Consider the following 12,200-nt stretch of genomic DNA (forward strand, 5'->3'; position numbering starts at 1 on the left):
CTCAAGGGCTTGAATAGATGTGGTGTGATCCAATAGGGAGAGAGAACTGAGCCTGTTCAACCAAACCCAGAAGTTTATTACTCTATGAACTATCTCTTCATTAAAATACAATACTTTCTAATAACTACAATACAGCACCATGAGCAGCACACAGAGCACAGGCCCCACGTGGGAGCTGTCTAGGAACATTTGGCAGAGACAATTTAATAACAGCAGCAATAATCACACTACCAATGTCTTTAGAGCCAGCAGTCCTCACCTATAGAGCTGGACATCTCAGGCTGCAATTAATTGGGTTAGCTGCTAATACACAATAGCCCAGTGTTTGCTGCTCAGCTCCACCAAGCTCTGTCCTTTTGTTATCTTTCCTAATCCATGTCCTATCCCATGATGCTGCTAGACAGTTATTATCCAATATTATCCAATAATAAAGAGGTAGGGCTGTGCCCCAGTGAGCTGCATCCCCTCTGCTGAGAGAGGTGTATGGGACTTGCCTGGATCAGTCTCTCTTGTTGGCAGCACAGTGTGCCCTTCAGCAGCTGATCCCTAACAGCACCCACTTGATCAGGATTGAAGAAATGAGAGGAAAAAAAACCCAGCTAGATAAGCAAGTTTCTTTAGAGAGCAATCCATTGCCACCATAGATTTAAACCCTCCAGGAAAAAAAGAAAGTGTCTGAAATCCAAACAGCAGAATTGGAAATACCAACAGCTCTAAATTTATTGATGGCTCAGTTGGTTTAGCCTTCTGCAGGAAGCTCTGCTCCAATAACTTTGTAAGAGACCTGGAAAAAGGCTCCAAAACTGGTAAAGGAATTGACCTAATAACAGCTCTACACTTTTCTGAGGCTGAGGTGGAAGAGAGCTGAAAGAAAGGCAGGAATTACACTTTGGGGAAGGACCCTCCTCACCCCTCAGGAACAATTTGTACTCACATGGCCTCACAGCTGGGGGAGCCAACAAGGTTCTAACCACAAATCAAAACAAGGCTTCACTGTAGGAACCATTGTCATGATTTAAACCAAATGATATTTCGTGACTGGCTCTCTCTCCAGGGAAGCACAGCAGGTAGGCTCCCTGTTGCACCCCTTAGGGCGCCTCTGCTCCATCTCCCAAGGCAGCTCAGGTACCTGCAAAAGGCTGACAGAGCATTCTGAGGAGCTTCTGCACTGGGAAAGGGATGAGAACTTGGGTAGGCAAAGCCTCACTCATCTGCCAGCTCCTGGAGAACAGAGATCTCTAAGCCAGGGTAAGGCCAGCAGTTCAAGCACCAACTGCTGCACTGAATTTAACCATTGGCACTCAGCAATGCCAAGTGACAATCAGTTCTGCAGCCAAGTGTGTAAGTGCTACTCTTCAGAGCACTGGCAACAGCTCGATTCCTCTGGAAGCCCTCTCTGCCACCAGCCCCACTGCACCTGGAGACACAGACCCACCCTCTGTGCTCCTGTCACTGCTGCCAGGGAGGTGCCTTGCCATGCCAGCCTTCCCTCCAGATGAGCTGTCCCTGATCAACAGGCCCAGACAGGGAGAGCCCATCTGTCTGGGCTCCCCAGCAGCACAACACTCGGCCCTGCAAGCTCCTCCTTCAACTTTCTCCTTACAGAGGCTTCAGAGGTGCCTGTCCTGGCTTAGTCCCTTATCCTGGGAGGATGCCAGATAAAGGGCTGATCCCTGGAACATCTCCACATTCTTTGAACTGGTCCATTTTTAATTTCCAGCTCAGATCCCAGCGTTTAAGCCTATTTTTCAGAAAGAAAATGAATTTTTTTTTATCTGTGAGGTGTGGAATAAGACTGCTGTAGGCTTTGATAGCTGATGTGCTGCTTGTGATGAGCATAAGGCTCTGGAAGAGGCTGGTGACATTTGATTATCACTTAGATCAGGAGGAAGAGGGGAAGCAACTTTCAAAGGCAAGGCTGACACTGTTACAAACACCAGCAGAAATGACCTTCACACACAGCTAGCTCTCTCTGCTGCCAAGAACCCTCCTCTCAGCTGCTATCATCTGAATCACCAGTACACCTGGGGCAGTGCTGCTTTACATCAGCCTCTTCTGCTCAGAAATCCAGGGACTTTCCACTGGGCTGGGGAGAAGGGTATGTAGTGGGTCCTGTGAGAGGCACATTGCAAAGTCTGTACTGACCTCCCAGCTTAGGGAGGCTCGATTGTTTTTTCAAATCATGATGCAAAGCACGGGTCAGATTCCCATCCACAGCAAGCCAATGAGCACAGGTAAGCTGAATGGGAAGGTTTTCTTTCCCCTACACAATAAACAGGTATGAGGGAAGCTGCAGTGCTGCTCTGCTGCTCAGAGTGCTTTGCAGAACCACCCTCAGCACCACATGGCTAAAACCAGCCCAAGGAAGGTGAAGCAAAGGCACAAGTTTATACCAGGACAAAGAGTTCACATCTGGCCATTGGCATGCAGGCAGGAAAAGTCCAGAAGACCACAAAACAGCACCCAAACCCATTCTTTAGGATCTAAGCTCTCTAAACACCAAGCTGTGTTTAACTCACAGCCCTGCTTTTGGAGGAGGGGGCAGCAGTGATGTGAGGACATGGGAGAAGCCAGTTTGACAAATCTCAGCAGTGTGGGACTGATCCTTACCCCAGGATTTGCAGCAAGAGCTTTTCCTCTGCTCCCTGCATCACATGGCTTTTTGACAAATTGTCTTTCCCAATAAATCTATCCCTCACTGTACACATATGGAATCTGTTCTTCTAAGTAGCCACTGAGGTGCTGTCAGGGTCATTAACTATCATTATCTGGGGCAGCTGTTCCCCAGCGTGCTGACGCAGGAATCAATCAGGCTAAAACATGAATTTCCCCTACACTTCTCCCAACACTGCCTTTATCCCTCTCCATCAAGCCATGAAAGAGAGGAACAGTTGTGCCATCACACCAAGGTTTAGCAATCCTCATACTGCAAGGAGCTGGCTAAAGGGAAACCAACAGCAGATGAGGCAGGCATCAGCCTGTCACAGAGACAGGATGAGGTCTGACTGATGTCTTTACCAGAAAAGAGGAGGCAGGGTGATTGGAATCAGGCCAGTCAGCTGAGCAGAGATCACTCTTATAAAGAAAAAAAAAACAACAAAAAATCCCCATGCAAAACTTCCTCATTTCCTTTAGTACCCCTTAATGAGATAACTTCTTTCTCTGAAGAATGGGGGGGCTTTCAAACCTTTCATGTGCTCAGACAACAAAGGAGAAAAACAGGCATTCAGGATTTTCACACCATCCAAAGTCAGGATTCATTAACTCAAACTGTTCAACATCTTAGACTTGAGAGCTTAAAATCCAACTTAATTTTCCTGGGTGTCAACTGCTTAACCCCATCTCAGGATTTCTCTAGAACAGAGGATCTCCATTCCTCTGCAGCAACTGCCAGCCACCTCCAAACAGGATGAACTCACAGAGAAGGGACAATACCCAGCTGCAGCCTGGCCAAGAGTATGTGTGTAATGGGAAATAGTTAGAGATGCAGCTTTTCTTCTTATTCCAGTGATAGGTATAAACAGAGCTAATTCTGTGTCTGAATGGTCTGGATTTACACACCAGGAGACTGTTAACCTGCAGAAATGCTGATCATTAACCTGCAGAAATGCTCTTTATTAGCCCTGAGTATCAGTCACTCTGTCTAGGTGACACAAAAATAGAAAAACCTGAACATAAACCTCCACAACCCACACACACCTCTCAGCCTTTAACAGCATGTACACACACAAGCCAGACATGAGGCAGCTGCATCTTTGAATAACAATGGCATTGGAGAAAAAAAAAAATAAAAACAAAACAAGAGTGATGTCTTACTTCCCTTAAGGGAATGATCTGTCTTCCCAGAAGTTCTTGGCAATATTTTGGAAAGAGCTTATGGGAGCAGGACTTCCCAAGGACAGCACACATCGGTTTGGGGGTTTCCAATACAGCACACCTTACCATAAAGGAAGACTGAGGAAAATAAATTCAAGCAGATGATAAAACTAAGGGTGGAAAGTCTGAAAGAAATGCCTTTTTTTCTCAGATCAAAGCAAAGTTGTCCAAAGTCTGTTGAGCATATATGTGAGAATAAGAAGCTTCCAACTGGTGGGTATCACAGCCAGCACCTAGGCAGGAGACTGCTAAATATCTTCTGCCCCTCACACAAACCAGACTAAAACCTCATTTACCAGCCATGTCTGATGGAGAACAATTTGTTTTGTTTTAATCGGAAATTTCATCCTGGACTAAAACCTTTCCCCTCAAAGATTTATTAGGCCTGCACAACTGTCCTCAAAGAGGTTGTTTTGACAAGCACTTGCTTCCAAACAAGAAGATCTTGCCAAAGAGAAGCATCAGTGGCATGACTTGGTTCCATCAATGGTAAAGAGGTGGCCGAGCCTCTGCCAAGACTCACCTATCCATCTCATGAGGGACGTCATGATTTGAAGGTACTTGGTCTTCTGCACATTGAAGAAGGTGAAAGGACCCAGGAGGAGCGTGAACGCTGCCTGGAAGGACAACAAAGTCACACATTAGATTAAAAACCAGAAATTCTGCCAGCAAGATGAATTTATCAGAAGAGCAAAGCTTGCATTGAAAGTTCACCTCCAGACATGTCCGTTTGTCATGAAGCTTTCTTTGTTGCTTAATTTTACAGCTAAATTGGCTGAGACACAGGGGGTCAAGTAAGCTGCTGGGTATCAGAGAACATGCCTTGGGCAGAAGTAGAGCTCAGGATCCTCCTGGCTCTCAGCTGTTTGCTATCACTGCTACAGCCCTCCTTTACTGACACATTTCAGTAAAAGCACTCAGTACAGCCTTACAGAACATTAAATATTAAACTCTGGCCTCTTTGCCCAAGTACATGCTCAGTTTAGGTATGAATAGCAATAGCCCTCACCAGTCTACTTCTATTAGCATTGATGGGGTGGCTTCGGGGTATCCCAGGCTCAACAGCAATGGAGCCAAGTCTGCCTGGAACTTTTTCCACCCCTGCTTTAAGTCACCTGTGTAAAACATACAGGGTTTTTATAATAGTAAAAACAGATAGTGGGAGCTACAGTGTAACAGTTCAGTTCTTGGAAGCTAAAACCCTATGCAAAATGAGGGAAAAAGTAATCAAGGAGATACTCAGAGAATTTAATTCAGTGTGGAACGTAAAGGTTCTTCAATGAAGAACTTCCTCACTCCCCTCTTGGATGTCTATTAAGAGACCAGTGTTTCATAGAATCACAGAATGGTTTGTGTGGAAGGGACCTTGAAGATGATCTTGTTCCATCTTCCTGCCATGGGGAGAGACCTTCCTCTAGACCAGGTTGCTCAAAGCCCAGGCCAACCTGGCCTTGAAGACTTCCAGGGGTGGGGAAAATTAAATTGGGGTACACTGCAGCACCAGTCTATTTCATCTCTTCCAGCTGGGCTGCAAAATACATCCAGCAAAGATCCATCCTAGGAATCTGGACTATACAGCTTCCCATGAGAGCTTCTTCTAGCACCTCCCAGAGCACACAAGGCAACCATGCCATCAGCCCATGTCCTGAGGTGACATGGCCTGTGCAGCACTGTCACCTCTGCTCAAAGCAGCACTCAAGCCTTACCTACCCCAGAGAGAAGAGAAAAGGCTTCACTGCAAGAAGAAACAGACCCTGGAACACTGAGATTGAGAGAAGCCACTTGTAAGAGGGAGACAAAATGGGTGTTAAGAGAAGAGAGCCCTGCCTGTCCTCTGTGGGATGGCACCAGCTAGCAATACACTAACAGGTCCAAATGCTGTAAGCAGGCAGTGCTTAGAAAGCCACAGCACACACAGCGTAGGTTTGTAGAGCATCCCAAAGAGATTTTTAAAGACAAATATTCAACATTAATATTTACACATTGCTCTTTTCCATGACTTCTTAAAGCAGTTCAAGAAAAGGTGTCATCAGAAGCGAAGAACTGGGACTCAGAGGGGCAGGTCTGCCAAGCCTCAAGGTCTCTGTCGACCCCAACAGAGTCAGGACAGAACAGAATCCAAGCTATTTTAAGATTAGCACAACCCCAAGAAACCTTTTTTGAGACAGTTTCAGAATATCTGCAAGGCAAATTGGAAATGCCTTGCATCAGAAGTATTCTCAGGTGATGAAAGTAAACCCAGACGGGGAGCAGGGGAGAGAGCTCTTGGTTTGACATGTTGCTTGGTGGGGATATATTCTGATCCGAGACCATTGCCTACACCAAGTCTTGCTTTTACTGCTCAGATTAAAAAAGAAAGGACAGGAAGCATGCTCAGAATTCAGATTTGTGAAGCAATTGATAGCTGTTGGATGAAATGCTGAAATCACACAGAATACAATGCCACAGGCATAACTGGCAAGACTAAGAGCCAAATCAGGTTTAACAGTTATGGGACTTGAGGTTGTAACATAGAAGCAAACCAGTCAGTTACAAACCTTTTTTTACTCTTCTCCCTCTTGTTCCTTTATTCTAACTGGGACCTTAATTCCACTCTTTTCTCTTTAAATAAAAAACCAAGTTATGTTAAACCACGACACCTGCCCACTACGGACTGCCACTCTATCCTGGAGCAATACACAAACCACAACAGACTAAAGAAACCTTTGACTAAAAAGTGATGTAAGGGCAAGGGCCCAAAGCAAACAAAAATTGACACCAACTGTCTTGTTGACAAGTATGATTGAGTTTGTGACTAATCTCTTTCAACTTTCTCTCCCAACACTGCCCAACACAGCCTCCCCTCAAATCAGTTCATAGCTCCTGCATCAGAAAGCTCTGAACACAGAGAGATGGGCTGAGGATGTGATAATTAAGGAACAGGTGTCTGCTGCAAATGAGAATGCTCCAGAACCAATTGGCAAAACAACCCCTCAAACCACAGCAAGAATTGACACAAAATCACCAAGCACCAAAGCAGCTGGGTCTGAAACCCAGATTTGTCTCACCCACCAAGGAAAGGAGACACGTCAAGGTGGATTTGGGGCTCAGCTGCTGAAAAGCATCCTGAGGTACTGGAAGAACCTGAGTGTTCTTCACTTTTTGCAGAGCACCTTAAACAACCAAATCCATTCAGAAAGGTTTTAAACTCTCCTCCTCTCTGGCCATTACTGCTTAACTCATGGGGAAGAGATACAAGTTGTGCTTGAATGGTCAAATGTCCCCCCCCCCATCCTTTAGGATGATCAGTGTCTTCTGTTCTCAACCAGATCCTGGTCCAAAAGAGCCAAGCCAGAGATTAATTCTAATGCAATAGAAATTTATTCCCTTCTCCATTTGACACCCATTAGTGGTCAAAGATGAATATCCATGGATCAATACAAACAATGCTAAGACCTGCAATGAGATGAGTTTGCCTGCTTTGCAGGAATTTGTGCCAACCTCTCTTAAGGAAGGGAAGCTACAGAACACACTGGACTGCTTGGAAGAAGAAACCCTGAGCAGAACTGAACATTAAACATCCAGATCAACATCATTTTGAAGTGAAACTGTGTGCAGCTCAACAGGACTGAGCACAGGGCAGGAAAAAGGGGCCGGTTTGTCACCAACAGCCAGGACATGAGGACTCAGTCCCTGGATTAGAGCTAATCTCACCATCCACCATCAGGAGTCCCAAGGCCAGGAACTCTATTTAAAAACACATCCCCAAAAGGATGAGAAGAGACCACAGTGCTTAGCAGGAGAGTGTCTACTTCCTCTACCTCGCTGTGCCAGACACCTCAATCCCCTTCCAACCCATTAAGTTAATTAGTTTCATAACTTCTCCCTAAGGAAAAAGTAAGCCCAAATAAGCACCTCAGACATATACCCAAACTTTCTATCTGATGTTTTCCAAGCTCCAGTCTCTCCCAGAGGGAAATAATTCACAAAGTACTTCATTACACATGTAATTCAAACAACCTAAAACCTACCTAGAAAACTGTACCAGTCAGCCCTGTCAGAAGTCAAATATACAGAGCCCTGGCACATGAAAAAACCCTCCCAAATTTTCCAGTTCACCTCTTGAGTCAGCTGAGGTATTTTCTAGGAGTTTATCATTCTCTTCCTAAGATTCAGCAAATAAACCCATCCAAGGCAGAATGGGCATAGTCTACTTTGATTAAGATTTTTCTGCTAGTGAAATGTTTTATTAGAAACCATTAGAAAGCAGGCATAGGAGGGTGATTCATTACTAAACTGAAATAAGGTAAAGGAATGCTTCCTTCAGCTAAGGAGGAGAACTGAATCTATTAACTGCTGTCTAAATTCACAGGATGGTGGAGAGAAACCATTACAGTGCTTTGGCACAGGGCTGGCTATTAAGAATGATTCCCTCATTCCCTCCAAGCTCCTCCATTAAATGGGAAAGGCCAGGTAAATCACCAGGCTCATAGTGGAGGGTATGTGGAAACCACACAGCGCGTAAATGCAAAACTCTTTATTTTTTCTTCCTTTCTCCTGCTAAAAAACAGCATGAAAATCCAGCACACTAAGGACTAAAAAAGACTGCAGTTTTATTGCCTTTACTGACATTTCCAGTCCAAAAATGAGAAACCAGTGAGGGTAGAAGAAAGAACAGCAGCTTGTCACCCTGAATTACACTCTTCCCTGCAGGCTAGTAGGAGCCACAAGCAGCACACCAGCTTGCTCAACCCCTGGGAGGGTCTTCAAATCCATTCCTCCCACCAAGCCAAGCCACAGCAACACAGGCACCAAGGTTTGGGATCTTCCCTGAGCTGTAACTCAGCTGATACCACTTTCCCAGCCTCTGCACCTGTCAGCTCTCGGTATCTCAAAATGAAAAAGCAGGCTGGTCAACTCCAGTCTTCTTGCCACAGGGGAACTAACTAGGGCTTACCGTTGCCTGGAATATATTTTTATATATATTTATATATTTCTAACAGTATATTTTATTAAAGCTCTTATGTTAAAACTTGGTTACGTAACCTTGTTTATTGGATTATCTTCTAAAAGCAAGAGTAAGATCAAGCGTTAATAGGACATCTGGTTGGTTTTTATCAGCTTAGTTGCAGCCAAGAGGACCACCAAGACAGCTCTTAAACACTGAGGGATGGCCAGCTAATGCCAGGAGCCTTTCAGACCATACAAACATGCTTTAAGCCAGTCAGAGGGCTGTTTGACCAAAGAGGGTCTTTATGGACCTGAAGGGTCCATCTATCACTCTGAACCAGTACAGTTCAATAGCTTTCATCTGCTGCTCAGCATGTGGCTTTTACAGCAGCAGCCAATATAGCTCAGGAAGCACAATTAGCATCCAAAATGTGGCTGATTCATGTATTAGATACAGTGGTTACAGCATTATGGCTAGTGCCTGCATACATTTGCAAGAGGACCATCTGAAAAACCAGCCCCATTCATAACTGTCATCAGAACTTGCTTGTTTTCATGCTACACAAACTCATCTGTAAGAACTGCATCTGTTTTTGTTGCTTGCCAAGTAGCAAATTAAAAACAGTAGCTATTGCTTCTTATTGATTCAGAACCTTGAAACTTTCAGAAAGATTGCATGGAAGCAGGGTATGTACCTGAGCAAAGTGAGACCGTGATTTTTAAACGCAACAAATGTGCCAGAAGCAGTGCAAAAATTGCAAGAGTTTTTGAATAAACTCATTTGTGCAGCACAGGGCTATCATACCAATGAGAAGTTACTAAGTTTCAAATAACAATGCAATGTTATTTGAAAGCAATGTTATTTGAGAGCAATGATGCCTCAGTTTTAATGTGAAGATGGAGAAGAGGTGTTGTAGCGCTCATTCCTTAGATATCCATCTCCCTTTGGGTCCCCAGCCACCCCACCTTTTCCTTTCCTCCTCCCTGCTTTTTACACCCTCATTCAAACCTACAACCCACCCCAAACCATATAATTCCTTGGAGTTCTTGCTTCCCTGTGGCAGAAGTGACAACATCTCAGACAAACTTCACCTTAGGATGGTATCAAGCTCCATCTCTGCAGATACTGATGTTTAGATTTCACAGCTGTTGAGCAATGGTACTGCTGCCCCACAAGACAGCACAGCAAATAACCCTACTCTAAAGAGGGGTAAGATAAGAGCTCATAAAAAAAGTCACTGGTTTAATAAAATGGATCACTCTCCTTGGTAGACTTTGACACTTTTGCAGGGAAGCCAAGGGTTGAGTGCTTGATACTGGACTGTGGGTACACAACATTCCCACAGCAAAGCCTGACACCAATAAGACACAGGCTTGACTGGATGAGCACTTCCCTAAGGAAGCTTTGCTTGATTCAGTGCTCAGATGCAAGGAAAGTCTCCTTGAGCACGGCAGGAAAAAGCAGACATTTCTTACATGCTGTCAGAAGTGGCAACTCTGACACTTGCTCTGCTTCTGCAAGACATCCCTGAGCTCAGAGCTATTTCACAACTCAGATGAGCACTAGAAGGGACAGATGAAACAATCCAACAAAACCAGACTGCGCAAGTACAGAGAGCAAACAAGATGTCAGGGAACTGGGATACTCTGTTCCCACCTCAGGTGCTTTCCACTAGAGTGTGTCACGTGCAGGGAAAAAGAAGTCCAAAAAGCAAACCTGCATTTATTGGCATGGGCACAGGTCAGAGGTTTTTTATTACTGGTTGGAAGACTGAACCAGACCTATCACCTTTAGTAATTCCTTAAGAACTGGTGCTCTGTTCACATCCTCATCCTCAGGGAATTTTAGGGCTGACTTTGGAGAGAAATGTTAAATACATGGTGCATTCCCCACTCTTGTTTGGAACTCCTAGATAAAGAAAACAGCTTCATGGCATTTCAGACCTACCTGCAGCTCCCCCAAGCACACACCTGCAGCCTCTGCAAGCTCTTCTATACCCACTTCAAGCTGTGGCTACTGCAGTGCTACCCCAAGGTGGGCTCCAGCTACTCCTGTCAGGGCCCCAGGGCTTTTCAGCTAAAACACCTTAAGGGAAAAGGATCTTGAGTGTGGTGTCCCCCTCTGCCATCTCTCTCATCCCCTTCACTAGGGTGACAAGGCCATGTTTCTGTCCTACATGAGCTCATATCTCAAGCTACAGAGCCAGATGGCCCATCAGCAAGGGCGGCAATCCAAGCTTTCCCTGGTAAAGCTTTACCCCTTGCAGGGGACAGTACAAATATAAATACATGGAAAGAGTCTGATTGTTCAGGAAGGAGCTTTTTAGAGAGCTAAAAAAAAAAAAAAAAAAAGCTGAAAATCCACAGCCTCTCAAGGCTGGAGGCAGGGCTGCAGCAGGGGCCGTGCTGATAGGCAGTAAGTTATCAGCAGACAAGCTGTTATGAAGCTCAAAGTTGGTTGAAAAGAGATAAACCAGCCACAGAACAAGGATTGCTCAAAGAAGTTGAGAGGCAAGAGGGATTTTAACCTCCAGATCCCCTGCAGAGTCAGGAAGTCACAATGGAGGGAGGCCACAGGCAGCAGCCAATCCACAAGGAATATTTTTAGCTGAAGAAACAAGGGCAGTTATGCTTTGGGTACAGCAGGCAGCTGCCACAGCAGCTCCGGTAATTAACGCGCTGCTCTCGGGACACCTGGCAGAGCTCTACAACCATAACTCACATCAGGCACATTCCTGGCACTGAGGAGCCCTCACCCACCTTCTTCTCCCGTTCCTTTAGGCAGGGAGGAGGCATCCTCCAGGAATTAAGACCTGGTTGCTGCCAGGGTGGTTTTTGCCAGTGTAGCAAAGAGGTCTTCCACCCACAGCACCCTTTAAGCTGGATGCTGCCTTCTACAGTTCCTGTGCCACAGTGATCCTAATGCCTCTTCCAAAATGGAAGACCTCCTGCAAGGGATGAAAAGAAGAGCTTGCATCCCCAAAGATACCAACTTCAGTGGATCTGAATACTATCTAGAAGTTTTCAAAGGCTCTAGCCCAGCACCAGCATTTGATTCTAACTGCCCACCCAGCAAAAAGTGTAGTCATCCCAGCTCCTTAAGCTCTGATCTTGCTGGCGATCCAACACACCAAAAACCAGCTGTGAACTGAGCAGCCTCCACATGCAGCACCTTGACCTTGGGAGGCCAAGGCAGAAGCAGCAGATGGACAGCAAGGCAGCACTTGAGGGTGTTGCTCTCCTTTCTTCTCCCTATCCTTACTCAGGGCCCCAGCCTGTTTCTGAAGCTGGTCAATCTCTGAGCACCAGGAACTTTCCACTTTGGAAAGAATACCCTGAAATACCAGTTCTTTCTCCACTTAATTTGAAGGAATTCAGGCACAAAGTGTTCTCAG

General features: G+C 45.4%; 1 protein-coding gene across 2 annotated transcripts in view; it reads right to left on the reverse strand.

The window, feature by feature from the left end:
• Positions 1-12,200, reverse strand: part of TMEM104 (transmembrane protein 104) — a 44,052-nt gene that overhangs the window by 10,928 nt on the left and 20,924 nt on the right. For both annotated transcript variants that reach the window (XM_058038685.1, XM_058038684.1), the window contains exon 9: positions 4,400-4,493. In XM_058038685.1, the coding sequence (XP_057894668.1) occupies positions 4,400-4,493 (94 nt within the window). The remainder of the gene's footprint in view (positions 1-4,399; positions 4,494-12,200) is intronic.

This window comes from Melospiza georgiana, chromosome 21 (assembly GCF_028018845.1).
Source record: "Melospiza georgiana isolate bMelGeo1 chromosome 21, bMelGeo1.pri, whole genome shotgun sequence".
NCBI lineage: Eukaryota > Metazoa > Chordata > Aves > Passeriformes > Passerellidae > Melospiza > Melospiza georgiana.